The 26,315-nt window shown below is 50.8% G+C and overlaps 2 protein-coding genes across 10 annotated transcripts in view; both read right to left on the reverse strand.

Moving 5' to 3' along the window:
• Positions 1 to 945, reverse strand: part of TESC (tescalcin) — a 68,478-nt gene extending 67,533 nt beyond the window's left edge. For all 7 annotated transcript variants that reach the window (XM_019641593.1, XM_019641594.1, XM_019641592.1 and 4 more), the window contains exon 1: positions 799 to 945. In XM_019641593.1, coding sequence (XP_019497138.1) covers positions 799 to 850 — 52 coding nt within the window. In that variant the 5' untranslated portion in view covers positions 851 to 945. The remainder of the gene's footprint in view (positions 1 to 798) is intronic.
• The window catches only part of FBXO21 (F-box protein 21), a 59,469-nt gene continuing 34,070 nt past the window's right edge, over positions 917 to 26,315 (reverse strand). For 2 of the 3 annotated variants that reach the window (XM_019641586.1, XM_019641585.1), the window contains exon 12: positions 20,002 to 24,186. In XM_019641586.1, coding sequence (XP_019497131.1) covers positions 23,999 to 24,186 — 188 coding nt within the window. In that variant the 3' untranslated portion in view covers positions 20,002 to 23,998. Of the gene's footprint in view, positions 999 to 1,362; positions 1,460 to 20,001; positions 24,187 to 26,315 lie in introns of those variants that run through there. The other variant, XM_019641587.1, reaches the window with a different exon arrangement.

A 26,315-nucleotide genomic window follows, 5' to 3' on the forward strand; every position in this document is an offset into this window, starting at 1 on the left:
GTAACACTTTGCTATTCCAAGCAGGTCTGAGACAACTGCAGTAGACTGTTGTCATAATTCATGTTCATTTACTCATTCATTCATTCATTCATTCATTCACGTAGTGCCAGGAATTCAGACATGACAGTGGAGGAGTCAGTCCCTGATCTCAGGGATCCCAGAGTCTGGAAGGAAAGAGACGTGAACAGACCATCATCACTAAAGGGCTCACCAGTGGGAGCCGGCTGCTGCGGGAGCCTGGAGGCGAGGCACCCAACACACGCCCATTTTATGGATGGGAAGACCAAGGTGTTTCAGAACGGGTCCGGTCGTAAACCAGAATCAGGGTGCAGGTGTGAAGCTGGGTAAATGGCAGTTCCTAGCATTCACCTGGCTCCCTCCCCTGTCCCTCTAACCACCGAGCTTGGGGGTATTCCTAAGGCTTGGCAACTTCTGGGAGCAGCAAGACTCCTTTATTTTTTAGCTTGCCGGCTCCAAGAAATTTACGGGGACTCCAAGTGCCATCTGGCTCAGCCTCTGACTCAAAGAAGAGCACACCTAAACCACTTCAAACAAGTGAGGATTAGCGATGCTCTCCTGAATTATGTCCAGGCAGGGAAACCCTGGGGGTGGCTTATGCCAGTGTCTCGGCTCTGACATGGACAGTTCTCTCCAGCTCACTCGGGTTCCTGATGCTGATCTCGCTGGTCTCAGTGTGAACGGAATCAGAGAAGAACCGCCCCCCATCTGCACTTGGAATTAAAGTTCTCTTTTAACGAATCCTTTCTCACCCGAGGCACCCTGGTCTTTCAAGCTAACCTGGGGTGTTGCAGGAGATAGTTTCATCTGTATAATCTGTCCACAGTCCCATCGTTATAGAGAAGATTCAGCACGAATGCAACGGCCGGCACAGAGCACACCCTCCACGGAGGGTCATTCCCTCCCTGGGAGGATGGGATCAAGGATTGGACAGCCAGCCTGTCTCTCCTCCTTCTTCGAGCCCCTCTTCCCCACAACACCTGGTGAGACAAATAAACAGAACTCACACTTGAACCTCAGTCCTGCCCCCACTTCTTAGAAAACCCTTTTCTGTCTTGGGAGAGCGATCTCTGCAAGGGGATTTTAGAATACCTGTGCCCCCTCCCACCGCAGGCACCAGCATCTACTTCTCAGCCCCACCACGGAGGGACGGGCAGGGCTATAGGTGGGAGGGCTGACCGCCTAAAAATAGGAGACAGGAGCTCTTTGGGGAGGGTGGCTTGAGCATGTTTTCTATTATTTATATAAATACTGACCTATTACTGGAACTTGCAGGGGGCAGATGGAAGTTTGTCCCTGGATGGGCTTCAAACTCTGCATTGCTGTCCGAGAAATAAAACTTACCAGAGAAGCAGAAAGAGGTGGCAGGAGCCCAAAATCTATTTTAACTTCGCCGTCGCTTTACAGGGAGCGTGGGGCAGGCTTTGCAGAGGGCTGTGGGCTGTGGAAGGAGACAGTGATGATCAGTATGTAGAGGGGTCTGCGGGGACCTCTTCTCAGGCACAAGGGCAACAGCCCCGGTAGGTGGGTTACTTTTCTTTACTGTCTGAGATGTGGGGACAGGCATCTTACACCATTAAGCAGCTGACTCTAAGGAAGGCAGCATAACGGCCCCGAAAGATGTGCACATTCTAATCCCTGGAACCGGTGAATATGTGGTGTTACACGGCAAGAGGGAATTAAGGTCGCAAATCAGGTGACCGTGAGATGGGGAGGTGAACGTGGGTTATCTGGGTGGGCCCAATGTCATCACAAGGAAGGCAGGAGGGTCAGAGGCAAGAGTGACATGACGTGATGTGAGAGACGCTACAGGTCATTGCTCGCTTTGAATTGGAGGAAGGGGCCCCAAGCCAGGGAATGCAGATGTCCTCTGGGAGCTGGGAAATGCAAGGGCCCAGCAGGAACCCAGCCCTGCTGACATCTTGATTTTATCCCAGTAAGACCCACTTCAGACTCCTGACTCCCAGAGCAGTGAGATAATATGTTTGTGTTGTGGTCATTTGTTACAGCAGCGATAGGAGACTAATACAGGCTGGGTGGCCCCTGGCAAGACCCCCGTGCCAAGGACACGGCATTGACCAGTCTGTCTTCCTGGAGGGATGGTTCTTTACGTTGTGTGTGCATGCAAATCACCTGGAGTTCTAATTTAAACTCAGATTCCTGGGCCCCTCTCCAGAGGTTCTGACTCAGGAGGCCCAGGAATGCATCTGTCATGAGAACTCCAGGTGATTCCGATGGTCTTTTTTTGGGGTAATGGCTATACTGAGATATAATTCACATACCATGTAACTCTCCTATTTAGAGTGTACAATTCAGCAGTTTTCAGTATTTTCCCAGAGTTGTGCCAACCATCACTACAGTTAATTTTAGAACATTTTCATTATCACAAGAAGAAACCCTATATACCCTTTACGTATTACCCCTCAACCCCCCATTCTCTCTGGCCCTAAAAACCACTAACCTGCTTTCTGTCTCTATGGATTTGCCTATTCTGGACATTTCCTATCAGTGGAGTCGTAGAGTATGTAACCTTTTGTGTCTGGCTTGTTTCTCTTAGCGTGATGTTTTCAAGGTTCATCCACATGGTAGCGTGTGTTCGGACTTCTTTTTTTTTTTATTGCCACATCATATTCCATTGTCTGCACAGACCATATTCTGTGTATCCATTCACCTCTCTACAGACTCATGGGCTGTTTCTGCCTTTTGGCCATCGTGAATAATGCTGCTGTGACATTGGCGTCACAGGATCTGTGGGAGTCCCTGTGAAGGCCACATTTTGAGACAGGAGGACACAGTGGCTGGCGTGTCATTCTCCCTTCTATACATTTTGCTTCCAAAGCAGGTGTGGGGGCAGTGAGCAAGGGGACTACAAGAGGGTGGGGGCAGTGTCTATGTAACTACGTGGCTTTCCTTAAAGGGTATCATCGTTCAGCCATCACAGCCACGTGGTCGGTGACTGGGCAATTTAGCATTCCCATTTTGTAGAGATGGAAACGGAGGTTCACAGGGGCTCAAATCCCATGCTCGAGCTCACACAGTAAGTGACAGAGCCCTGACCCACGAACCAGCCCTACCTCTCGGAGGTGTCTGTCTCCACTGAAGGTTACACGGCTGGCAAAAAAATGGAAGAAAATGGAAAATCTGCTGCTTCCATCTGCGCCATCCGCTTGCCACAATTTCACTCTGTTACTGAGTAATAACCCAGGAGATGCCCTTCACCGAGTGCTGAGCACTGTCCATATTGTATCCCCTCACTGAGTCCTAAGACCACACTGTGGGGTGTGCATTCTTTGTACCCCCCCTTATAAGCACAAGGAACTGAGGGCTCAGGGAAGTGACACCAGAGTCACAGCTCTGGGCTGCCACACAGATAATTCTCAAAGGGTTTTGTGCCTCCGGATTCCTCGTGTAAAAGGCGGGGCCCAGGAATAGGCATTTGTAACAAGGGTCCCAGTTGTTTCTGATGTGCATCATCTAAACACCGCATAGGAAAAAACCTGCACCACCCCAACATCTGGGGCAGAAGATGGGGGCTGGGTGTGCTCACACAATGCTCCTTTGGCAACTCCCCCAAGTTCTCTGAGGAAAGGTGCTGCAGGCTGGTATCCAGGACTGTGCGGGGGGCAGTTAGAGGCCCTGTGGACCGAGCTGCTGGCTTCTCACGGCCTCACTGTCCCCAGGCATCTGTGGGAACAAGCGCCACACCTGGGTGCAGGGAGACCCCTTCTCAAAGGGCTACCTCCGTGGCCACAAATGGGCACAGGCCACGAGGACAAGCAGGTTCTGGCACATTCTCAGCTACTACTGACTGTCCCCTTGGCTTCCTGGCCTTCAGCAAGCCCCCAGCTCCAGTGCATAGCAGATGACAGGGCTGGGACTGGAGGCTGAACCGGTTGCCTTGGGGACGGTAGACGCACTGACAGCAGGGCAGTGCCACCAGCACCTCCCCAGCCAGGGAGTGGGGGTGAGGGGGCAGGCACATCCATGTGCCCCTTTTTCCTTCTCCCTTCACTCCTGGGAGGGCTGGGCTGAGTTGCCTGTGAGGCAGGATGCTAAATATATGTTGGGGTTCAGAGCTAGCGGAGTCAATAATTTGGGGCTTACCTGGGAGACGAGGCAGCAGGCACCTACCATTTTGGGCCAGCTCGGGCAGACGGTGATGGAGGGCAACAGCAGGCTTGGGGATCAGTGGAGGGAAGAGGCAGGGAGCCCCGCCAGCCCCAGGCCACGCTGACTCAGCAGAGCCCAGGGCCTGCTCCTGCTGACTGCGCTCTTCCCAGAGGTCCACTCTCAGCTGCCTCTCGCAGCTCCCCCGGGGGCCGGCTGCATGCAGAGCGCAGGATGGGAAGTAGCCCCGGCCTTGCCCTTCACGAAGGAAGGAGCTGGTGTGAAGGGAAGTCAGGAGGCTTCCCAGCTGCTCTTTCAAGGCCGTCAAGCAGTGGGACCGTCCTCTCTGCCAGAGACTCCAGGACAGCTGGTGGGGGAAGATGTCTGGGGGGGGGGGCTTCTGGGTCCCCGACTGCTTGTCGAAGCAGGTGAAAATCTGGGACAGGGATCATTGTTTGACCTGGCAGACGGGCCTGCTGGGGGGCAGAAAGCCAGAGAAGGGGAGCCCTCCCTCACTCCCCTCATCACATGGGGTAGGATCCAAGTTGGGAGGCTCGAGGCCCGCTGAAGAGCCCCTCGGAGCTGGCTAGCTCAACCCTCTCATGTTCACAGAGAAGGAACCTCAGAGGGGTCAAGGTCATGCAGCGAGGACGAGCATGGCTGGGCCTAGAACAGGTCCTGAGACTCAGGGAGTGGGAGGGGAGGGACTCTGCAAGGCTGGTCCCTGGCCATTTTTGTCAGGGCTTCCTGCATTCTTGTATTAAAATGCAGGTTCCGGGGGCCTACGGAGATCGACTCATGGGGGGTGCTTTCCATGTACTCTCCGATTTGAGCCTCTGCTGTAGAGGTTGAGGGTGACGTTGGAGATCTGGGTTCAGGTCCTGCCTTTGACCTTAGGCAATGACTACCCCTGGAATCCTTGTCTCCATCTGTAAAATGGGCACGAGACTTTACACGATGTGCTTGCGTGGTGCTGGCACATGGGGAGTGCTTTGTCACCAGCGGGTGAGACTCTGGTCACCTGGCCAGTTTAGGGACAGCTGCTGGTCCTGGTTATGTCTGGCTGGGGGTGGGGGGCGGGGCTGGGTAGAAGGCAGTCTCCCCGCTCCAGCTGACACGCCTGGGGGAGTCTGCAGAGGGACGCTGTGCTCAGCTTGTGATGAGGACAATTTGGTGCCTGCCCCTTGGCCTGTCAAGAGTATAGACAGGCCCAAAGAGGTTGTGCCTCGTGAATTTTGTGGAACCCGGGCCTCAAGCCCAGCCACCAGATGTCACATGGTGAAGAGGGCCTGTCCGTTTCTGGGGAGACGGAGGTGGGCGCAGTCAGGAGTGAACTTGGCACCACTGGGCTCCCGTGGGTTTGCGGGTCAGCGCAAACAGGAGAGCGCATGCTGGGAGGGGTCCTTCCAGGGGACCTCGGTCACCAGGGTGGCCAAGGCAGACTACAAGGGTACAAGTGAGACAGTCCTGGTGCTGCCCCCAAAATGCCCAGGGGGGATTTGTGGGCTCAGATCCTGCAGTGTGTCCATGGGACTGATGGGCTAGGACCGTCCACATGAGGGATGGGGCCTGGGGATTGGGTGACAGCACAGTCCCCTGTCCTCTGTCTACAGAGCTGTGGAGAAGGGGGAGGGCCTTCACGCCGCCCACGCTGAGCTTGTATTTCCTAGTCAGGAAGGTGCAAACAGAGACTTATCACTTTGGATTGGTTCTTGACATTCAGAAATCAAGAACAGAATTTTCTGGAGACACAGAGACAGATTTAGAAGCAGGACCATGGACTTAAGTCTCTTTTGGGGGGACTGGAGAACCTCGGGCAGCCCCTCTGCATGGTAGTGATGGGGGATTGGGGGTAAGCAAGAGCCCAGGCACCTTTGAACCACCTGGGGAGCGTTTAAAACTTCTAATGCTCAGACCACACTCCAGACCCCCATTAAATCGGACAGGCATCGGCGCTTCAGTCCCACAGGTGATGCCAATACAGTCGGGTTTGAGAACCACTGCGGCTCCCCCCCCTCGCTGCAAATGAGACCCACCTGGGGAGTACTCAAAGCACACCTGTGTGGTACGTCCCAGGAGCATGCAAGCAATCCCTCAGGGTGAGGGCTCAGGTGCTGGTGTTTTTGCATAGGTGCCTCCTGGGTGGAGAATCACAAATCACATCAGGGCGGTGCTGGGACTCCTCTGCAACCTGGTGTCACTGTGCATGTGGCTCAGTGTTTTCTTGGAGAGTCCGGGGATGACCTTGGGCTGAGACCAGGTGCTTGGCAGCTGTGCTGAAAGACGCAGCTCATTAACCCCGTATCCCAGAGACGGGGTGGCCCGTCAGCCTTGAGGGCTGTGTTGCCGGCAGGGACAGCTCACAGGTGGCACCACAGAGCTGCTTCTCTTTGGCCGCCAGTCGCTTCCCCTCCGCCTCTTTGGACTTGGGGAGCATTTGGGGCCGCTCTCTGTAGGGACAGTCCTGGTAAAGAGAACATTAGGATCTGGGGAGAATGTCAGTGTGACGTTGGGCCAATTGCTTCTCTCCTCTGGCTTTCATATCCTTTGCCCTCCCTTGAAGACAAAGCGCGTGGGTGAACGCAAGTCAGGTGTGATGAGGTTCTAAAAGATGACTTGTCAGGCTCCTGCTAGATGTCAAGGCAAAACCACGCTTTTGAAAGGGGGAAACAGGCCTAGCAGGCTAAGGTTCCCAGAGCCAGGGTGCAAGGTCAAAATCACGGGCAGCCACAGTTACCCTCAAAATCCCCCCTAGTGAGCCTAAGGGTGGAAGCACTGCAGCTTTATGCACTCAACCCTGTGCTGTAAATATGTACAAGACATAAATGCACACGTTCAATAACATACCAGTAACACACCGCGCCTGAGCACTTGCAGATGGCAAGATGTCATTACAGTATTTTAAATTAACCCATTTAAACAGTTCCCTTTTCCTTTCCTCTCTCCCCTCCTCTCAGCCCCTCTGATATTGCCAGTAAAAGCTCCCCGTTTCTGGCAGGAACCACAATTCAACCTCAGTTGGACTTAATCTTTGTACTCTCTCCCCAAAACTTATTTTCACTTCAGAAGGAGTCAGTGGTCACCTGCTGGGGCTTCCAGCACGTTCCACTGGAGCTCTCCTTCGCTTAGATGGGGAGCTCCCAAACGGGGGGGGGGTGTTTGAGAATCCCCCTGTGGGTGTGCAGTGAGTGGGGAGGTGCCTGGGGCCCCCACTTGTTAGAGGCCCCCACAGGTGAACAGGATGGAGGCACCTATGCCCTCCCACTGCTGGGGGAAGGATGTAAGTCACAAGGGTATAAGTCCCCTACTGACCTCTGCTCTTTGTCTCCATTCTACTGGTCAGGTCGGGTGGCCAGCGATCAGCAAACAGTGGGATGATGGGGACGAGAAGTGACAGGTTAGAAACCTCCAGACTCGAGGTAAAGCCTGCTCGTTTTGGGGTGTCACCTGGCCCCCTTCCTACACCTTACTCAAGGCTCATGCAGCCTCCCAGGAGGAACAGGGTGAGCCTGCACCTGCAGCTGGAGCTAAGCTGGAGAAAACCCATGTCTCCCCACCCCCACCCCAAGCTGCTGCTGCTGCTGGCTGGGAGTGAGGGGGCTGCCACTCTGATGTCACCAGAAAGCTTCTCCTGTCAGGCCTTGGCAGCTATTCTTAGTTTCAAGAACACACCTCCGCCTGGTAGGTAGATGTCTCTAGACTTCAGGAGGCTTTTTATAAATAAGTTAGAAACTTGCCGTGTGCAGGCCGCTGACTAAGTACTTATGTCTTGCATGCAAGACGTTCCAAGAGTCTCGGTGGTGGACACGCCTTCCCTCCCCCGTGAACCTTGTAAATACTGTGATAACGTCACTTATGATCACCTCCGTCAATTGACCTTACCTGCTGCCCTGGAACCAGGCCCCTTCGTCATAACAGCTAACTGGCAGGCTGCGTTCTGTGTTGAGCTGCGCACCAAGTCCTAAGCGATTTCGGGGGTAGTTCTGGTGGAGTCGTTCCAATGCAGCTGGAGGACCTCGGTTCAAATCCTGCCTCTGCCGCTTACTGGTCATGTGACCTTGGAGAAGTCACGTTGGTTTCTCGTTGCCTGTCAACTTTTATGTAACCAGGGCGACGAAAGTAAAAGAACTGAATGAACCACTCAGGGTTTAGAGGAGCACAGGTGAGCCCTCTGCGGGTCTGTGTTGCCCCTGGGAGATGTACTCTGTGAGGAAGTCCTGTTCTTCCAATTCACCCACAGGAAACGGAGGCCCCACCTCCAGGTTAAATGACTTACCCACGCTCTCTCAGTAACAGAAGCCATGTGTGAATCAGCGTCTGTTCCGCTGGGAAGCTCACTGTCAATTACGGAGCTCTGCTGCCCCCTAGGGCAGGGGGCGGGAATCAGACCCAAGCGAGACCAGCAGGACTTCCCTATCTGTGAACCAGTGACCGCCTGGAAACCACTGGGGGAGCCATCCTCCTCCGCCACCTGCTGCTTTTGTCTTGAGAGCTTGGGAGCTTGGTGTCCCCTCGCTGAGCCTCAGTCCCTTCATCTATAAAATGGGTTTACGAATATAGTCATAGCATCCACTCTGCAGAGTAGCATGAGGGTTACATGACATAGCTTTTTAAAGGCAGCGACCTCACCAAGAGGGTAGGTGCCGTGACCTTCAGCCTCCTGCATAAGGCAGCCCCTCCAAGACCAGCTGACTTCCAAGGTGGGTCAAGGCTGGAGGGTTCCCGGCTTCCACCGGGTCCTCCCTACACACCTTCCAGGACTTCATCTTTGGCACAGGTCCTCTGGGGACTAGCTTTGGTTGTTTGCGTGTAAATCTCTCTCTCTCAGTGGACGCTGAGGCTCTGCTGATGTCCTCGCAGGGAGCAGGTGCCTGGGAGAACCGGACACTCTGCATCTCCACCTGCCTCGCCCCCCTCACCCCAGGCATTCCGGAGTAACTCACTGCCCGGTGACCCACCATCGGAGACTTTATCCAGGTGTTTCCCACGTGTTTTCACATTCGCAATGGAACACATGTGGTTGAACTCACAGCAGGGCCAGAGCCTCCTGCCGGCTCCAGGAGGGAGTGACATGACCCCCAGGGCCAGCCTCTCCCCGGCCCCCATCCAGTCTGGTGGCTCTTAGCTATCAAGGGGCTGCTCACCCCATTTCTGGCCTTATCATCCCCTCGCTGGCCCCCACCAGATGATGGACAGGATCAAATGCAAAGCACTCAATAGGGGGCAGCTAGTATTTCACTTATCAGACTAGAATGAATTCCCCTTCCTGGACAAGTTTTCCTTCTCCTGTCGGTTCATCCTCCAAAGACCAGTTTTAAATTCTTCTTTCTGGAAAATCCTCCTCGGCTGTCCTGGACTCACACCAGCTTCTTCCTTCTCTGGAATGCCAGCAAGAGTAACAGGAGCAGGGGGTGCACAGCCAGCAGGGTGCATTGAAAGTCCTGCAGACGAGTCATGGCCCTGGCAGGCGGGCAGAGGTCAGTACAGGCAGGTAACCTACTTCCATGGTGCTGCTCTGAGGAAAAGCGGGGACTGAAGATTCAAATTGCGGGCAAATTAGGATATCTGTCACTGGAGGGAATCCTGGCTTTGAGACCAGTACCCCATGTGCAGGGCGAAGGGGACCTGGAATCTTCCATCAGCATAATGAATATAATTAGGGTTCGGCTGAGGTCCCTGGAAAAATCAATTCCTCCTTCCTGGCCAAAGAGCCATTTGCAGCATTCTGCACTAGGTGGGGAGCGCCAACTTGTGAGGTGGGCACAGAGCTCTCCTTAGCTGGGTCTTTAATCCCCAGAAGAATTAGTAGTTAGTACAGAGATGAAACACGTTACGTACACACAGCAGCCAGCCCAGGGCCTGCCATGGAGAACACAAAATGCGAAGCAACGACCAGCTCATCATCTGAGGAAAGGGTCCCTCTGAAGACAGGCAGCCTGGCCAGTTTTTAAATATGGGCTGTCAGATTAAGAACTCCTGTTCCTGGGGGGTGGCTGTGTCCCTCTTTGCCATACTTTGACTTGTGCCATACTTTGTTCAGCTAGTTCTTGGATCTAAAATGCAGAAGGAGTGCACAAGTTTGGCTTCCCTAAGACGGACACGAGGAGACAGATGGCTCATCCCCGCTGGGCTCCTCAGGTCTCTGGTTCCCTGGTACCTAGGCTTTCACTGCAAAACTTTCCCTTAAGAATTCTGCATATTTAACTGGAAAGTAAACAGGGAAATGATTCAAGAATGGGAAGTCACAGCAGGAGGAAATGCATTAAGCTGTCTTGTCTTTGTACCAATGAACATGTGTGTATACGAACATATATAATATACACGTTACTTAGTATCTGTTCAACTGCAAGTGAAGAACACTTGGTGGAAACATCACAGACGGGTATTATCCCTCTTATCAAGAAGCTGGAGTGGGCATTTCAAGATTTGTTACACAAGTTCAGCAAACTTGGGGCTCCAGGCTGGCGTTTCTGAAATTCTTTGGGCCTTCCCCTCATGGCTGCAATCTGGCTGCAGCAGCACCAGGCATCACATTCTCTCTTGACAGCATTCAAATCAGGAAGAAAGGAGGCAGAATGAAAAGGTTCCCTCCTTTCTTCAGGGAGCAAAATCTTATCAAGCTGTTTCTGCAGACTTAATGTATGGCAGATTGAGTCACAGACCCCCTCTCCCCAGGCCAATCACTGGAAAACTGAGTTAACCATGCTTGGCTTGAACCACTCACAGTTAGTTTGTATCCTGGAGCTAGGTACACTGCTGCCAGAACCAAGTCTGGGTTCTGTTCATAAGAATGAAGGAGAAATGGCTACTGAACGGGCAACCAAAGTGCACGCTGCCCTTGGGTCCAATCAGATACCTGGTTTTGTGTGATGTATTTTCAACCAATCACCAACTAGTTCCCGAGTGCCTAGTATCCCCTTGGCATTGTGCTAAGCACATGAGGATGACCTAGGAAAAGAAAGTGGGACTAGAAAAAGACCACATGACCGAGTGTCTCACTGCCGGGGCTGACAAACTGTGGCTGACCCCTGTTTTTATAAATAAAGTTTTATTGGAACACAGCCATGCCCATTCATTTCTGTACTGTCTATGGCTGCTTTCACGCTACAACAGCAGGGCTGAGGAGTTGCAACAGGGACTGTGGGCCCTGCAAAGCCTAAACCATTTACTACCTGGCCCTTTATAGAAAAAGTGTGTCAACTCCTGCCTTCCTGTGATAAGCCTCATTATTTAAAAGACAGAGAGGCAGCTGCCCTCAAGGTGACAACACTTTGGCTGGGAAGATGGCACACACATAAAGCAAAGACAGTACATGTACCCCATCACTAGGGTCTCTATGTCTGGAACAGTTTGGGGGCAGCTCTTGAAATGGATGGTTTCTTCCCTTTTCCTTCTAAAAGTATTTCTTCTACTTGATGCCAGCTTCGTTCAAAACATATGAGGGCACCCTCCATTCAGTTAGCAAATGCCAAGCACCATGCTCGGTGCAGGAAATACACATAGAATGGTGACCCAGCCGCCTGTGCCTGCCTTACAGAGCTCAAAGCATTTGGGGGCACACAGGCAGGACATGAAAATTCAGAGTGGCACGTGCTCTGATGCAGACATGCCCCACCCAGCCGGGGAAGGAGAGGAGTCAAACAGGAGAAAACGGGGTTGAAACTGCATGGAGAACCAGGGCTGGGCAGGGGCGGTGGGGGTGGGGTGTTCCTGGCAGAGGGAACAGCCTATGCTGTGGCCCAGAGGTAGGCGCGCGTAGGGAAGTCAGGCAGCCTGTAATTTCCAGCTGACACACAGTCTGCTTGCTGGAGGAGGAGTTTGGACTTGATCTTCCAGGGCAGCCGGGAAGCCATCAAGTCAGCGAGTAGCTGAAGGACACACGTATTTCAGAAAGGTCAGGTCGGAGGCAGCTGCACTTCCAAGGCAGGCGGCAAAGGTGTCCTGGACCACGGTGGTGGCAGCAGGGACGGACCCAGGTTCACACGGTCCCCTCAGCAGGACCTGGCAATGAACTGTGAACAGTGGGAGAAGGGGTGGTGAACCCTTCGTTCATTTCCACGGGGAACAGAGGAGTTTCATCTGCACTGGAGACGCAGCAGACCCCTCCGGAGAGAGAGGGGTCCAATTCCCTCACAGGGGATGAGGCCACATAACCGATTTCTCTCCTAAGACCCCTCTGATTTACTCAGTGAGTCAACCGCCTCCACGTGCCTGCAACAGCCACCAGTGGTGGACATGGCAAATCACTCCCAGCACCCAGATGGTTCTAGGCCTACGTGAGAAATAGCCAGTCCTGGTGCATGGGGGATGGGAGGAGAACTGTGTCCTTTTTCTTGTGAGTCACTTGCTGGAGCCGAGGAAGTCCACGTTTTGATCCACAAACGATATCCCAAACATAGTATTTTGGCAGACGCAGCCTCGCTCGTGTGACTTTTCCCAGCCTGCTATGTTCTGCGGATCTGGGGCACATTCCATAAGGCAGCAGTGCGTGACCAAAACCTCACATCCGAGCCTCCTGAACGCCACTCGTCACTGGGCGACCAAGAGGCAGTGGCGTTTTCCTTTCAAATACAACAACAGAGAGACAGCCTCTCCAGGCAAACGGGGGCCCCTGGCAGATGCAAGCCTTCCGAAGGTGGTGAGGGGGGCAGATCATGATCAGGAGGGGCCGTGGGGCCGACAAATCGCTCCCAGCCTTCGCTCCATGCGGCTCGGCAAGAGAAATGACAGGAGTAGTAAAACCAGCTGGGAACAGATTTCTCTTTCTTCTGAGTCACCCAGGGAAGGAGGATGGAAAATTACCACTCTCCCTCTGTCTTGTTCCCAAATGGGAACATTGGTGCCTGGGAGGGGACAGCGTAGCCTGGGAAGTGTGACCAGCTGGCAGGACACCTGGGCCACCGTGTGCAGCGAATTGCTCCGTCCTGGCTCCGGGTGCTCCCTGTTCAGCCGTTTTCTCTTGGCAGGCCGTAGAGTGCTAGAAGCTTAGAGCGTTTTTAAGGTTGGCGGTGAGGTTCGCTTTCGGCTGCTGTGCAATCTAGACAGGTGGGTAACACGTGCAGAGTGTACCTTGCCTAGACAGTGATGCTTAGCAGAGTCTAGAGCTAGTAGATGAAATTACAGAATATCTGCCCCAGATCCCATCACCTTCCTCACCCTGGAATCATCCGTTTGTCTCTATTACCAGGGCACAATGCTGCCGGGGGAATTCTGCCTCCCTCCCACGGGACTCACTTTGGGATTGCTGCTCTGAATATCACAGAACTGCCCGTCTCAGACCCCAAACCAGCCCTCTCTGGTCAGCACCAGCTTGTCCACCCACAGCTCCCAGCGGATGGCAAAACCAAACCAAAGAGGCTAGCAAACAGTAAACGGTGCTCAGACAATTTCAGCAAGGAAGGTGGAAGTTCTAACACACATGGAGGAAATCTTAGCTGTTGATAAATAACATATACAGAGGGTGCCAAAAAAATGTATGCCCATTTTAAGAAAGGGAAAAACTATATTAAAACTGTAATACATACTCAGTATATACTGATAACAAAAGACGAATACAAGTCACGTTTGACTTCTGCAATGACAAGAGATGTTCACAGTGGTTACCATCAGCGTAATTAATACAAGCTTTTTCCTTTCTTAAAATGTGTATACAATTTTTTGGCACCCTCTGTAAGTATGTGTGAGTGTGTGTGTGTGTGTGTGTGTGTGTGTGTGTGTGTGTGTGTTATTCTTGAAAAACCAAGAAATCAATAGGTGGTCCTCTGAACATCTTTGGCTGGCAGCTTCTGATCCCTGGAAAGGCAAACTGACGAGGCACATACGAAGCGCGCTCTGGCGTAAGGTCACGGAGTGTGTGCCCTGAGCCCACCCTTCTGAGTCTCGCTGACTCAGCCAACCTGCACTCGCTGAATTTTGTTACAAGTGAGATCAATGAAAACTGTAGGCAACTTTATAAGGGAGGGTTGCCTTATTCTAGTCTATCAGACGGATAAGGAGTTAAATTCCATTCGCAGAGCTGTTACCTTACTCTGTTGGGGATGCTATAGCAAAAATACCATAGACTGTGCGGCTTAAACAACAGACATTTATTACTCACAGTTCTGCAGGCTGCGAAGTCCAAGATCAAGGTGCCAGCAGTCGGTGTCTGGTGAGGTCCTGTTTCCTGGTTCATAGATAGCTAGCTTCTATTTCCTCACATGGTGGAAAGGGTGAGGTGGCTCTCTGGGGTCCCTTTTATAAGGGCGCTAATCCCACTCATGAGGGCTCCACTCTCATGACCTCATCACCTCCCAAAGGCCCCGCCTCCTAATACCATCGCCTTGAGGGTTAGGTTTCAACACAGGCATTTCGGGAGACACAAACATTGGGTCTATTGCAGTTCTAAAGAACAGCTCAGGTTTGGAGTCAGGCAGAGCTGGGTTGGGCTCTGAGCCCCGTTACGCGTTAGCTGTGTCATCTTGGGCACGTTACTCAACATCTCTGAGCCTGAAGTTTCCTCATGTGTCAAACGGGGATCATTGCAAGTCCATCCACGGCTGGCACAGAATAAAGGCTGAGAAGCGTGTGAGTTTTGACAGTGTGGCATGCTTGCGTTTTTTGGCAAAGAGTATTCAGTCACAGGAAGGTGAATGACTTCATCTAACATTCTGGAAGCGTTCGCCTGCCTCTTATGTGTCAGCTGCTATGGATGCGGACAGGAGTGAGTGTGAATACTCACCTCAGGGGCTCACACCTTACATTCCCACTGGGGTCTGGAAGAAAGAAAAGCAAGCCCCCCTCCCCCAAGCAGAAGGAAACACACAATACATTCCCGTGTTTCATTGAACATGGAATGAAAGATGCCAACCAAACTGGGATGGATGAACTCCTGCTGCCCAGAGCCAGGCTGGGTCTCAACAGCCAGGACACCACACTGATGGCCACCTCAAGTGTAAATCCCCCCACGCATGGAACCGGCTGAGCCCAGAGGAGACTTCCCTTCGGTTATAAACCTCTGCTGACCATGGTTTCCACATTAGGAGGTCCAGGTCCCGACAGCAGATGAACAGACTCCGTCGCAACAGAGAAGAGCCGTGTCCTCGGACCCAGCCACCCACACCAAGTGCTCACAGACAACGGGCCCAACCGGATTCAAACGCGCATGCGCAGAGCTAAAGGTTTGGGGGACGGTATCAGCTGAGAACAACAGACTTGGCTGAGCCCCAGCACGCAATATCTCCAGTCCTTTACAAGACTTCCGGCTGGGTCTCTCAAGATGAATGCTTTGAAGTCTCTAAAAACTGAAAGCTCTTTGAAGAGAGTGACATGCATAGAAGCACATTTCTTTTACATGGTGCTCAGAAAAACAAAAGCCCATGCCACAGTCTGGAAGCGGAGAGTTGTATTAAACAGCATTAAAGACGGAAGACGTAACTGGCTGGCTTGCTTCCAAGAAGCAGCTGTTGGCACAGCCACGTCACTGGCTATGCACCCTGAGTGGGCCAGAAGGGCAGACGTTTAAAGCAGAGGGGTAGAGGCGAGAGCACGACAGTTCTCAGTGAGTCAGGATGGCACTGGCTCATTCATGCATGAGGCAGGCTCAGAAGAGAGACCTTACGTCCTGCGCACATGCAAATTGAATTGCTGAGGCCCATGCTGTCCCACCCAGAAATAACACGCAGCCCAGACCAACCTTAGATGGGGTCTTACTCCTCAGTTCCAATCAATGTTCTTGGCCAATGCAGTCGACTGAATTATGGCACTTAAAATTGTGTTATGAGGGTAGGACGCATCTTGAATGTTCTTACCACAAAAACAAAACAAAACGAAAAACAAAAACACGCCCCCCCCAAACCAAACAAAAAAACAAAACAAACAAAAACAAGAAACCCCAAAGGGACACAAGGAAACTTTGGGAGGTGATGGATATGTTTATCACCTGGATCGAGGTGATGGTGACACCAGTGTATGCATATGCCCTAACTCGCCAAACTGTATACATTAAATACATCCAGTTTTTTGTATACCAATTATACCTCAGTAAAACTAGAAAAAAAAGCAACTTCCTTGAAAAAGTCTTTGTAGGTTTTGAATTGGGTTTCCCCAAATGTCAAGAGCACAGGCTGCTGAGATGATGAGGGAAGGACTTCTTCCTCTTCCTTCAACAAAGCAAACATGAGGGGACTGAGAGTGGTTCAAAGTGGCCTCAGCACAGCTGGCGATGAAGAAATAACAAGGTTCTGAATCCTCAATAATAAGGGATGATACTGTTAGCAACACATTTCCTGTAGGGCAAGAAAACCCTACAGAGGGAGCAACTGGGGGGCAGTAGAGACCTCACTTCAGTTAAGTTCTAAGCTAAGTGGCAAGAGCCAGACAAGTCACAACCGCCACGGGCTTCAGTATTTCTATTTGTAAGACACCGGGAAGGAACGGTCTGGCAGCTGATGTTAAGGGGGCCTCTAGCTTTCATCTTCTCTCATCTTGTGAAGGCAATTTAGGACAGTTTTGTACAAAGGTAGCCACGACCCAGAAAGGCTTATAACTGCACGTTCTTTTATCCCACTTTATAAGAGGCAATAACTCAAACTAATCAGGGTTGGGTTCCTTCCTTCCTTCCTCCCTCTCTCCCTCCCTCCCTTCCTTTCTTCCTTGGACAGACTCTAGGAGATTCTGGAGTCAAGTCAAGCAAAGATTACACAATGCATATACAGAACCTTGGATTGTGAGTAATGTGGTTTGCGAGTGTTCCACAAGACGAGCAACAATTTCTAATAGATTTTAACATGGTCAATGAACGATGTCTTGCAATACGAGTAGTTTGTTTCCAGAACGAATTATGCTTGCAAACCAAGGTATTACTGTACCTGTACAAAAAGGTCTTTAGAATATACATTTAACATTGCTAGGTGACAGAAATGTACTTCTCCTATATTCACGACAGCTCCTGGTACAAAGATGGCCACATTAAAAGACACTCAAGGACAAGATAGCCATGGTCAGCCAGTGAGATGGAACAGACAGCGGCTCTACCCAATGCCACCTCCCAGGTGGGACTTGAATTCTCAATGGGGTAATATTGCCCCCACAGGGCAAAACTGGTTCTTGGGGGGAGTGGAAAAACTCCCCTGAATAAAAGATTACTCTTTTAATGTCTAATGCACAGATATACATACAATGCCAAACAGATATACATAGTTATCTGGGGTATTAACATTTCATGGGGTTCACAGCAGCTCTACTGACAAGAGCTAAACGGTATAGAAATAACCCAAGTGTTCATCAACAGCTGAACGGATGAACAAATTGTGGTCCATTCAGACAATGGAGTATCATTCAGCCGTAAAAAGGAATGACGCACTGACTCACGCTACAACATGGATGAACCTCGAAAGCATGGTGGTAAGTGATAGAAGCCAGACGCCAAAGGCCACATATTGTCTGATTCCACTTAGACGAAATGTCCAGATGAGTGGCAAATCCACAGAGACAGAAAGGAGACTGGCGCTGAGGGAAGGGGAATTGAGAAGTGGCTGCTTAACGGGCACAGCGATTTTACTTTGGGGCGAAGAAAAGGTCCTGGGGCGAGAAAGGAGTGATGGCTGCACACACTGTGAACGTACTACGTGCCGCTGAGTTGTACACTTTAAAATGGTTCATTTTATATGGATTTCACCCCAATTTAAAAAGAAGTCGAAACAATTTCACGGGGCAAGGCAGTTTAGAAAAAAAAAAGGTCTCAAACAAGGCTCCTGGGGGCGGGCGGGGGGGAGCAGTGAAAAGAGGTTGAGAAAGGCCGGGGTGGAGGATGGTAAAGAGATACTGTGAACATCACCATATAATAAGGGGTCGATTATTAAAGAATTCCAGAACCTTGAGATGAAGAGTCCTTTGGAGAAAAACAATGAACTCATTCAAAATGCTCTGTCATTTCTCCCAAATGCAATGCCTTGAATGTCCATTAAGAATTCTGTCATTTTACGAGCAGACAGAACTTCTAACCATGCAAGGATTCGGTAATGCAGATTGTCCCACTGGTTCGCCTCCAAATGTCTTCCCTTTATTCTGTACAATTTCTTTTCCTAAGTTCACCAAACAACTTGCTTTAGCTCTTTCCACTCCCCCAGAAATGCTGACATCCTCCTCCTCAGATGGTCTGCACAGCCAAACAGGAAGTGGAACTTCCTATGGAAACATCTGTCCCCTTTCAAACAACCAAAAAACCCTTGTAGGGAGAACCACTGTGACAAAAACCTCAACTCTATGGTGTCAGCTTAGCAGTCAGGGGCAGGGAGACACCCACGGCAGGCTGGGAGAGGCAGGCTGGGAGATTGGAGAGCTGTGTTTGGGGGTAGTCCTTGGTAAAATCGTCACTTACAACTTGCATGGTGGCGTCTCTGGTGCTATTGCTCATCTAGGGAAATTAGTTGGGAGAGTCAGAAAATGGGGTGTTGGTCACTCTTTGCGGGCAGATAGCAAGGAATGATGACAGGAGCTCAGGCAAAAATGAACTAAAATGAAGAGTCAGAAACCCCAGCTTCTGATGTTGAAAAAGGCAACACGTGGGATGAGGGTGAAAGTCACTTTGAGTGACAGAGGCTGCTAAACAGTGAGTCTCAGCTTTGGCTAAAACCAGGTTAAGGTAAGGCCACCATTAAGTCAGGGGGAACAGAGGGGCACGGGACAGAGAAGGAAGGAAATACAGCGGACTGGAAAGTTCTGGAAAAGAACTTTGGGCGGGAACGATTCCTGGCACAGATAAGTTAGTATCCTGCTAAATCTCTGAGGGAATCGTTGCCAGAGGGATCTCAAGCTCGTTGTAGTCTAGGACTGGCCCCCAACCTTGCACCAGGCAGGGAGTGGGCCGTGAAGGTTGCACAGCTACCAGGGAGGGGGTTCCCCAAACCCACGTGTGATGTCACCAGGGAGGATTCGTCCCAAAGGGCAGGCTCAGGCATGGGGAACTGAGGGGGTGCCTCTAGAAGAATGCACCCCCCCATTCCCACCACACGGGTCTTCACCACGCCCACCCAGCAGTATTTTGTCACAAGAACCCAGTGGCTTGTGTCTTACTTTTCCCAAATGGGAGTTTTCATTGTACTTGTGCTGTCCCTGCTTCACCAGCAAATGGGAATTGGAAGAGGGCTGGTCCCCAAGAAGCCACGGTGGACAGGACCGTGTAGCCTGAGAACTGAGTTCTGGGCAGGAGGCAGGAAGTGGGCTCCAGGTGAGAGGCACAGACAAAGCGGCGCCCCAAACCTTTTGTTTCCCCCATGGGCACACAGGAGGCCACTTCCCAGCCCCCTCTGGCCTTAGGCTGTGGGTCTGTGCCTTGAGCTCTGGCCGCTGGGGCAGAAGTGACAGATGCAGCCTGCCCAGTCAGGTCTCCTTCCCTCCCACGCCATCTGTCACAGAGACTGGATTTAAGGTAGCAGCGCGACCTGTAAGGAATGACCCCCACTGCCTGGTGGTCATGCTGTGGCAGAAGTCAGCGATACATTTCTGGACTGAACCAATGACAAGGGCAATGCTGGTCACCACAGCCAGCCTGACTTCACACAGTTGCCTCCCTGGGAAGTGGGGTGTCCCACCATGGGAGAAATACCCGGAGTGGACTGAGACAGTGGTCCATGGTTGCTACCCAATTTCCTGTTCATTCCCAGGAATGTGAGTGGAAGTGGTAAGTGCCACTCCCGGCCTGGGCAGCTGGCCCAGACGTGTCCCTCCAGGCTCAGTCCCCACTTCAGGTTGGGTGGAAAACGGCCCCAGGGTGCTCGTGGAAACCACACACTGCAGACAGTAGAAGCTCCTTGAGTCTGGGGCCCAAGGGCCACCCTGCCCACCCATTCCCCTGCCCAGTTCCCTGAGCAAGAAAGGTCTTTTGTGTTCGAGCCATTGTATATTTTTGGGTCTATTTATTACAGAACTAGCATTACCCTAATACAGTCATTGCTAAATGGCCATAGTACATTTACGCTATAATTGCACATCATTTTAATCACCAAAGGAATGTCCTTTTTCGCCCAAGATTCTAAATTTTCAGAACTGAAACATTACAAGTCAAAGTTGCTGCAAGGCAAAGGATAAAAACATAGCGAGGTAGTTGCTAGAATCATCGGTAGTGTGGTTGTCAAACTGCAGGTTTCCCACCTACAAGCAGGGAGGTGGTCTCGGTGCCCCGTCTATGCAGCAGGATGCCGGGCAGGCCTGAATGTCAGCCGGGGTCAGCAAACCACGGCCCTCGGGCCACATCCAGCCTGTGGCCTGTTTCTGGACAGCCCTCGAGCTAAGAATGCTTTTGTTTTTTTTGTCTTTTTTTTACATTTTTAAAGACAAAGAAGAATATGTAACAGAGACCGTATGCAGCTCGCAAAAAATATCCACTACCTGGCTCTGCCTTGTAGGGTTGCCATGAGGACTATCAGCAGTGCCGGGCTCAACATAAGCACGCAATACAAAGTAAGAACATGCAACACAGCTATTAATGTCTCCAAAAATAAACCGCCACACAGCCAAGTTCCGCATTTCATATAGGTGAACATTCTCCCCTTCCCTCCGAGAAACAACAGACAAACGTGAGCGCCACATCTGGGTTATTAGGGCCACAAGAACCTCTCAAATTCAAAAGCTGCTGGTACTCCAATTTCCCATACCCGGAATATGGACTGAGAGAAAGAAATATTTCCCCTTTACAGCAAAGGGACTCCGATGGTAGCAGGAGAAAAAAAGTCTAGAACCTGAGAGCACGGCTCCATTTACTACATGAAGACGGAGACATTTGAAAATTAGAACAAGAGGTTCAGTAGGCATTGCAAAATGTTAAACTGATTTAGCAACACTATTTAATGCTGGTTTTCCCAAGAAAACATTTTGGCTGTTAATACACTTAGAACGGAGATCTACGATGGGGTTCGGGCAGAGACAACATAAAGCCGGCCTTCTGAAATCCAATTAGATGGATCATGTTTTCCAACGAGATGCCTGGCAAGCCTGGGCTGACGATAAGGCAGACGGGTTTTGGACATAACTGCTGCCGCACGGAGACAGCATTTCCCAAAGCGGGTCTGCAAACGCTGGACCACAGGGATGCGGGGTGTGCGTGTGCGTGTTAGGGGCGGTGTATTCCAGGGTCTGAGAAGTCAGGCAGACACGGCCGGCACACCACGCTGTCCTCTTGGGAAGTCGCAGTGCACAGCAGCACATTACGGGCTCTGAGAAGCACTGCAGGGGAGGAAACTGGTGACCGTTTGGCCCACTGTCTTTGCCTTCCACAGTATGAGTGACATCGCCACGCAGCGGGCCTCCGCAGGGCATTCTGGAATGCGGTGGGTCACCCAGCTCTCAGGTCCACAACACATCACGAACCGGGGTTCCCCCCCCAAAACGTTTGCAATGCTCATTTTACAAACACATGCTTTCACATGATTGAAAAGCTGCAGTCTTTGCATTAGAACCAGATACTCTTAGGATGACTACCGAGCTTACAAAATTCACGTGTGGCAGGCAAATCATAGTCTAACGGTACCCTGTTCATTTACCAACAATAAGAAAAATACAGCAGAGCACGTTTGCCTGTTTTGACCAAAAAAGAAGTGAGACGCTTGCCAGTTGTCGTGGCGGGGCTTTCTGTTCTGGAATGAAATCGGGCATGCCATTTGTGCGGTTTCTCTGGATAAGTTCCATTTATTAATCATTGTACAAAAAAAAAAAAAATCTCGGCATTCATTTGAAGAGAAGTTACTATACCCAAATATTTAATATTTTAACATTGTGAAAGTTCTACTTTTATAACAGGTCTGAAAACTTTTGGAAAAATTTTTAAAAGAAACTTATGATTTATTAGAGTACAGGATCCAAAACACGTTTTTAGAAAAATATAAAGTGCCCAAATACCAACTTACACAGGTGAGACAGGCCTCCGGGAGCCAAATGAAGCATTCACGGGGAAACACATTTAAAAACTGTCTAGATACATATTTACATTGGGTCAGTAAAGGTAAAACCATCTTTCGTGGCTTGGATGTTACTCTTAAGAAAAAAGGAATCAAACCAGAAAACCAACAATTGTAACGCGCAGCATGCTCCACAGTTTCTTAGTAATGCATCTCGTTAATAGTTACTCCACGTTTTCTAAGTTTCACCTTTAGAGGAGAGTAGTGTAAAAACCCCCAGCCTTGGGTAGGCCGGGCGCTGTGAGTGGTCACAATTTCAAATGCAAGTCCAAATCGTCTGCCTTTGGACTGGACGGACGAGAAACATGGACACTGGACGACAGCGAATTCAGGCTTGGAAGGAGTTGGGTGCCCAAATCCCCGTCTTTTGCTAATAACTGCTAAACAGCTGTCACTTGCTATTAAGTGTCTCAGGCGGCTTCCCCAAACCTCGGTCACCCCAGGGTTTCCAAAGGATAAACAAGAGGCAGTCATCAAATATGGTGTGAAAATACTGCATGCAAATGGAGGGACAAGCAGCAAGGCGTGGCTGCATCCCCGCCCCCCTACAGCCTCGTTCACTACAGAAACTGGATTCTTTTAAACTTAAAAGCAAGTAAAGTAACTAGGTCCGAACTCCAGAAGTTAGCTTCTGCTGGTGAACTACAAGACTAGCTCACTGGAGGCATGGCAGGTGGAAAATGGTGGCAGTCCCAGAGCGGCATGCGGACTTGGTACCTTGGCGCCAGTTACTAACACGGGAAAGAAGCCAGTGGTGGGCTCTGAGTAAGACGTGGGACGTGAGGACAGGCTGCATCCTGATGCTCTCATGGCAAGGGTGGCTCGAGAAAGCAGATGACACTCAAGTTTCCTTTCCCACGGGTCAAACTCTCTTAAAATGAAAGCGATTTTATTTCTTTCTACCCTGCCACATTCAAAATGGTCTTGAAGTGAATGACAGGGGGGCACAAAACCTCTTTTCCTTTTTTTCATTTTTAAGGTTCACTATTTCTTTTTTCTGGTTACAAAAGTGAAATCTCATTTTGTCTTTGGAGACCTCAGAGAATCATTTCTAAAAGCAAACAGTTTATCATTAGATTGTACTTCCTACTATAAAGAGAACCCATCACTGATTAATGATCCACTCATGATACTGGAGTAGATTTTTTAAACTAGAAAAAAAAAAGTTATTTTAAAGGAAGGAATAGTAGATGAACATGTTAAAATCCATCACCAAGGCCATTACTATGCATTTTCTCAAAGAATTTTATGCAATAAACTAGAAAACTAATGATTCATAGAGATAGGAGTGTAGCTCGAAGAGGGGACCATGGAAAGGAAAGCTGTGTTATCCTCCTAACTCAAATAAAGAAAACGATAAATGCCTGAAAAATCTGTTTCAAATATTAGAAAAAAATAAATGTCAATGATTAGTCTGTTAACGTCTCAATCTCCAAGATGCTGCTAAGATCACTTACAGCTTCACCTCTGAATAAGCAACTAAATTCAGGGTAAACGACAAACAGTCCTGACTTAGCACGTGTTTCACAGAGAAATCAGAAAAGAAATTATTGCAAACGTATAACCCCATCTGTCCAGCAAATAAAGTGTTCCGAGACAAATGTTAAGAGACAAATGGAAAGTGAGGAAAAAGAACGGTTATAAGAGTGTCGACGGTGAGACCTCATGAAGACAGAATGTCACGAACGGTCACCACAGGACGAGCATACAAGCCATGCCACTGAACACAGTGCCTTTCAAATGAATTCACTAGTGTAGGCGGAGAGTGGCGTTGTCTTTGCAGCTGGAGGGCAGCATATGTTGTCTAACTCGGTAGGAGGCAGGCGGCACTCCTGGTTAAGTGGCCTTCCTGGCGGGGGGGGCTCCAGGGGGGTCCGTGGAGGCTGCTCCCGGAATCCTGCTCTCTTGGAAGATGGCAGCGGCGGGGACTGTCCTCTCCGGACTTACTGCACATGCTCTTTCTCTGCGCTGTAAATATTCTGCACGGCCTCATACACAGACCCCAGGTCCTCGGGGTACCGCAGCTCCAGCTCCGCGTTGGGGATGTAGTGAGTGCCCGTAAACTCTGAGAAATAGCGTCCCACATCGGGGTGCGAGATCTCCTGAGGCTCCACGTTATATTCCAAGTTTTCTGTTGATAGAGAGGCACGTTCTAGTTAAGACAGGCTTTCCTGCAGCAGCATTTATCCAGAGAGCCTCCTACCAACCCTTTCCGAGCGGCACTTTGAAAATGGAGGAAAAGGAAACACAGAAGATGTTTATGGAATTTGGAGGCGCGGAGAGAAAAAAGGCAGCGGGTGGCAATCGGGGAACAGAGGGATGGCGACATGGGGTCCCCAACAGCTCCACATTGAACAGAATTACTTTCCTATTCTCTGAGCACGTTGTCTGGCTCAGCAAAGACCAGGGTCTCCTGGGAGTGGCAAACCAGAGACTCACCTTGCTCCTCTCACTGATCTAACATACAGCCACACAGACAGGACAGGGTATCGTGGCCTGCTCCACGGTCACCGGCGGTTAAATTTCTGCAGTCTCCACATGCGTCATCTGGTGACAAGCCCTGTGCCTGCTATCCCTCCAGTCTGTTAACACGGGTCTGACCACACTCCTCCAGCAGTGGCTGTGTGCCTCAGAAGGCGAGCACTTCACAGGGCAGCACGAGATCCAGGGGGAGGAACAGACAAGAGGCTCCCGCCTCCAGGCCGAACGTGGAGGTGGGGTGTGACATCTGTGTAATCTCCTAAAAAAAACTTGCTACCTCCATACTCTGCTCGCTATTTTGCTACTAGAGAAAGAAATAAAAAAAATAAGACTCCTTTAAAATGGAATGATAAAAAAAAAAAAAGATGACAATGCAGGCGAGGTATTTTAAAGGCTGAAATCTTTTCCGATGGCTTCTTCCCCCAAAGTATCTGAAAGAGGGACCCAATGAAAGGACGGCACCTGCACGTCTTCCCTGCCGGCCCCCACCCAGGAGAAGCCAAGCCTCCCCTCCCGTGACCTGGTAGCAGAAAGGAGCTGGCCCGGCGGCCTGTCCCCGCTCTCCCTGTGTTCCAGGGCAGTCTTGGTTCCCAGCAACCCCCAGTCCCACTTTGCACAGCCTATCACTGGAATTGATTCAAGTGGGTCTCTGCACAGCCTGGCCAATGGCTCACGCACACCCACAGGGCAGCACTTCATCCCTACACCCCCTGAAACGCACTCAGGACACGCGGTCACTTCCACCCAGAGGCCCTGCATGCCCAGAGCGCACAGGATAAACACGAGGTTATCTCAGCATGACCTATGATAGCGAAAAAGTAAAAACATCCAAACGTCCAGGTGCTCTGTACATAAATGATGGCATGTTCATTTAGCAGAATAGTCGGCAGCTGGGAAAATGAGCCATGTGTTGTCAAGACCCTACGGAGAACGTATGTGCTCCTAAGAGGCTGGAAGGCCACATATCCGGGTTGCTGCAGTACGTGGCACGGCCACCTATTTTAAATGGATTCTTTTAACCTGGGCACTTGCACCGTGCCAGGCTCCAGCTCACAGAAGGCTCACCAGACAAGAGGCTCTGTCATGACTCCCTTTTGCTGAACTGCAGCACAGAGTGAAGGGCCTGCCCGCAGCGGACTCAACCAGGACTCAAACCCATGTAAGACATTCGGACCTGCGTAGGGCAAGGCGACTGCCACTCAGGAGGGAACCGGGCAGGAGGGGGTGGGACAGACTCGAGAGCACCCAGCTGTCACTGCCTCCAGGCCAGGCTGCAGCTGAGAGTGCTCTGCAGAAACCAGGGCCACCCACGGTTTTTCAGAAAGGAAAGTGGGTAGTCTGCTTATTCTAACCCCTCTCTGCTGTTACCACTGCACTCTGTAGGTGATTTATTTCCTTCTTTGTGTTCTACGGTTTCCAATGTGTCATCAGAAAAATCAGTCAATGTAAAAAAAAGTCCATGTTTCAAAATGCCCCTGGCTGAGAAGATGCCCTTTCCTGCCCACCTGCCCCTCTGTCTGCTGTCTCTCCCTTAAGGAGGCAGAGGGGGTGTAACCACGGCCTGGTGCCTTAGCCAGGTCAGCTGCTGAGGCCTCACAGCTGGATTTTCTTGCAGAGATACTCAGGCATATCAGAGGGAGGGAAAGGAATCTGGGAAAGGCACCAAAAGATACAAGTCGCTTTGCCCTAAAGGGACCACTGTTACCCGTCACTGGTCGCAGGATACAGATATTTCAGGTGAAAAGAATTCAAGTGGAGGGCCGGCCGAGTGGCGCGATG

The sequence above is a fragment of the Hipposideros armiger genome, unplaced genomic scaffold (genome assembly GCF_001890085.2).
Source record: "Hipposideros armiger isolate ML-2016 unplaced genomic scaffold, ASM189008v1 scaffold_62, whole genome shotgun sequence".
In the NCBI taxonomy this organism is placed as follows: domain Eukaryota; kingdom Metazoa; phylum Chordata; class Mammalia; order Chiroptera; family Hipposideridae; genus Hipposideros; species Hipposideros armiger.